This window comes from Phalaenopsis equestris, unplaced genomic scaffold, assembly GCF_001263595.1.
Source record: "Phalaenopsis equestris unplaced genomic scaffold, ASM126359v1 Scaffold000240, whole genome shotgun sequence".
NCBI lineage: Eukaryota > Viridiplantae > Streptophyta > Magnoliopsida > Asparagales > Orchidaceae > Phalaenopsis > Phalaenopsis equestris.
In genome coordinates, this window is record NW_018164682.1 from 568,740 (window position 1) to 571,608 (window position 2,869).

Genomic DNA, 2,869 nt, shown 5'->3' on the forward strand with positions numbered 1-2,869 from the left:
TAGGATGGCTTCGGAAATTAAAATGAATTGTAGAAGATTTACAAACATGCCACATAATTCCTAGGTATAAATGTAACATTAAGTTTTGGAGTTTGATATATAAACACATAGGAATTATGTGGCATGTATGTAAATCTTCCTTACAATTTTTTGTGCTAGAGAATGAAATTACTTATTTTCTTTCTTTGGTTAGTACTTCACTAGCATTGCTGAAGTCTATTAAGTGAATTTTTATATGCACTACCCAAGATAAAAAATTTGGCTGGATTGGATTTGCTTCACCGCAATATTTCCAGTAGAACAAATGAGGACATAGAGCACCATTGAATTAGATTTGAAACAAATGCTTCTTTTAGCAGATCACCAAAATTCACATAACACTAATCTCAAAGCAAACTCATGCGTTTTGTTTAAGACATACCCAAATAATTCTATTCATGATATGTTAGATTTGGGCAAAGAGTCATTTATTCACCTCTTCGGTCCAATTCGAGCATACTAACTTATACTGATCCCATTAATATTTGTCACAATTACAGAAGTAAAGCTAAAAGGAAAGGTTGAGACAAAAGGAACTTCTAACATTTCACAACATGTGATAGAAAATTTCGATGTAATCAGGCAATATTGTGAACATTTGTCTGTGTCTGATTAAGCATCTCAATAAATAAAAGCAAAGTTTTATGGAAATATATTCTAAAAATTCATTGCCTTGCCTTTTTAACGCATTAAGATTTGGAAAAGCAATCAATTTCTGGAAAGCTGCTGAGTATGAACATAAGAACACACTGATACTTGTAAAATGAGGAGGAGAAGAGCTCAAAGATTATAAAAACAAGTTATTTGACTAACTCTCTCAAGACAATTTCTGCCTTTTGCTCCATTTTGGGGAGGGCCCATTCATGTTGAATAATGTCAATGCCGTCTTTCTCCGCACCCAAATTCTGAAAGAAACGCAAATTTTATTCATTTTTTGTAAGTTTATGATGTAAGATTTTGAAAGCATTAGAAGTAAAGATTTTCATGCATAGGTAAGGTGGCATACATGTAAAAATTAAAGATTTGATGTTAGAAATGTAAATACATAGGAATTGAGTGGTATGTAAATCTTCCTTAAATATATAAGATTGGGGCATGTAAAGATTTCAGTAGAGAGCTGGATCGTATAGTTTTATTTTCATTATATAAATGCTAGAATAAATCCAAAAATTTTTTAAAGTTAACATTACCTTTGTGGGGTCAACACCAAATCCACCACCCATCTGCATCATTCGTTGTGTATCATCCATAGCTATGGAGATCAAGCAAGTATTAATCCTTCTATGTAAATGATTAGAAATTACATGTTCGAGAATGGGGAAATTTACATACGTAGCGCACCATTCTCATGGAATTATATATCTCTCACCTAAACATTAATATTTACATGCATAGCACTTTGGTACTTTAAACCTATGCATGAAAAGATGGATTTCACCTTTAAAAAGTGCTAATAGTGCTATTTTTGATGTGAAATCAAAGATTTGAGTGCTATGTGTGTAAATATGAATGTTTAGGTATGAGATATGTAGATACATAAGAATTCTGTGGAATGCAAGTAAACGCCCCTTGAAAATAAATAGAAAAGTACAAGATGCAAACCATTTTCTTCTCCCAGAATTAGGCTGAACAGACCCCTCAATCCAAACAAATTCAAGAAATACCTAGCAAATTTTGAGTAAAGTTAGAATTTTTTTATAAAATGAGTGACAGATAAAATTGAAATTTTCCAAACAAAATCAGGAAAAACCTAGCAAATTTAAAGTACAATTAGGCATCATTTTAGTTAAATAAGTTAGACTAGAGACGGTTGAAACTTTCTAGCATGAGCAACATACCATGAGCGACCGCTAACATAGCTCACATCTACGGTGCTTAGGTCGATCCCATTTTGCAGCATTGATCTGAATCTTGGGGTCAGGGGGAAAGGTAATTTTGCTAATGACAAAAAATACTTAGAACTTGTCAATTTCATTAAATAGCAGATAGCAGGAAACAAGTATTATAACTAGATTTAATTAAGATTAAATGCTGATGTTTTAGAAAAATGACGATTTAATCAGTAAAATACATGACAAAATTGAATTCAATCACATCGTAATCAGTTAACGTTACAAAATGTTTCCAAAGAAAGCAAATATATATATATATATATATTAAACATTTACTTGAATAAAATGGTTTGCACTGTCATTATTCAGAAGCCGCAATGACACTTTCATTAAACTCCAAACATTTCCAAGTTCTATTAGACTGAATCCGAAGTCTTCTTCACGCACGTTCAGAGAAAATTTCAGTCTGAACTCTCATTTCTGACTAATATATATTCTAGCGTTCAAGTTCCAACATTACCTGGCACAATTTACTGAAGCTTTATAGCAAGAATATAGATATTTCTTAAAAAAATACTTTTGAATAAAAAAAGATATATATATTGATATTTTCAAAAATGTGTGACGTCTGCTTAGCTTCGTTGAGACGTGTTTAAAAGCGCTAAAGTTAATTTGCAGCTTTTTTTTTTTTCTTTTTTACATTTTTTTTACTTTTTAATTATTGTAACAAACTATTAGAAATTTTAATTTGCAGGTTTACCCTCAATATTTGTCGTCAAGGTAAGTATTGCACTACATTTTTTTTTATTATATATCAACTTTAAGTCATAATTTATATTTTAAATTGTTAATGAATATATTAATACATAAATAGTTTTGAATGGCGTATTAGTATTTTTTTGTTAATAAAAGCCCCGCTTCGCTTTGCGCTTTGAAAAAAAAAAAAGTCTTGAGCATTGCATTGCGCGCATTTATATATATATATATATATATCTGAC

The 2,869-nt window shown here is 30.6% G+C and overlaps 1 protein-coding gene across 1 annotated transcript in view; it reads right to left on the reverse strand.

Annotated features, from left to right (window-relative positions):
* Positions 1-596: 596 nt before the first annotated feature.
* Positions 597-2,869, reverse strand: part of LOC110024043 (ER membrane protein complex subunit 3) — a 14,971-nt gene continuing 12,698 nt past the window's right edge. The window contains exons 5-8 of the mRNA XM_020723764.1: positions 1,878-1,977; positions 1,642-1,703; positions 1,230-1,291; positions 597-944 (exon numbers count right to left, since the gene is read on the reverse strand). Coding sequence (XP_020579423.1) covers positions 840-944; positions 1,230-1,291; positions 1,642-1,703; positions 1,878-1,977 — 329 coding nt within the window. The 3' untranslated portion in view covers positions 597-839. The remainder of the gene's footprint in view (positions 945-1,229; positions 1,292-1,641; positions 1,704-1,877; positions 1,978-2,869) is intronic.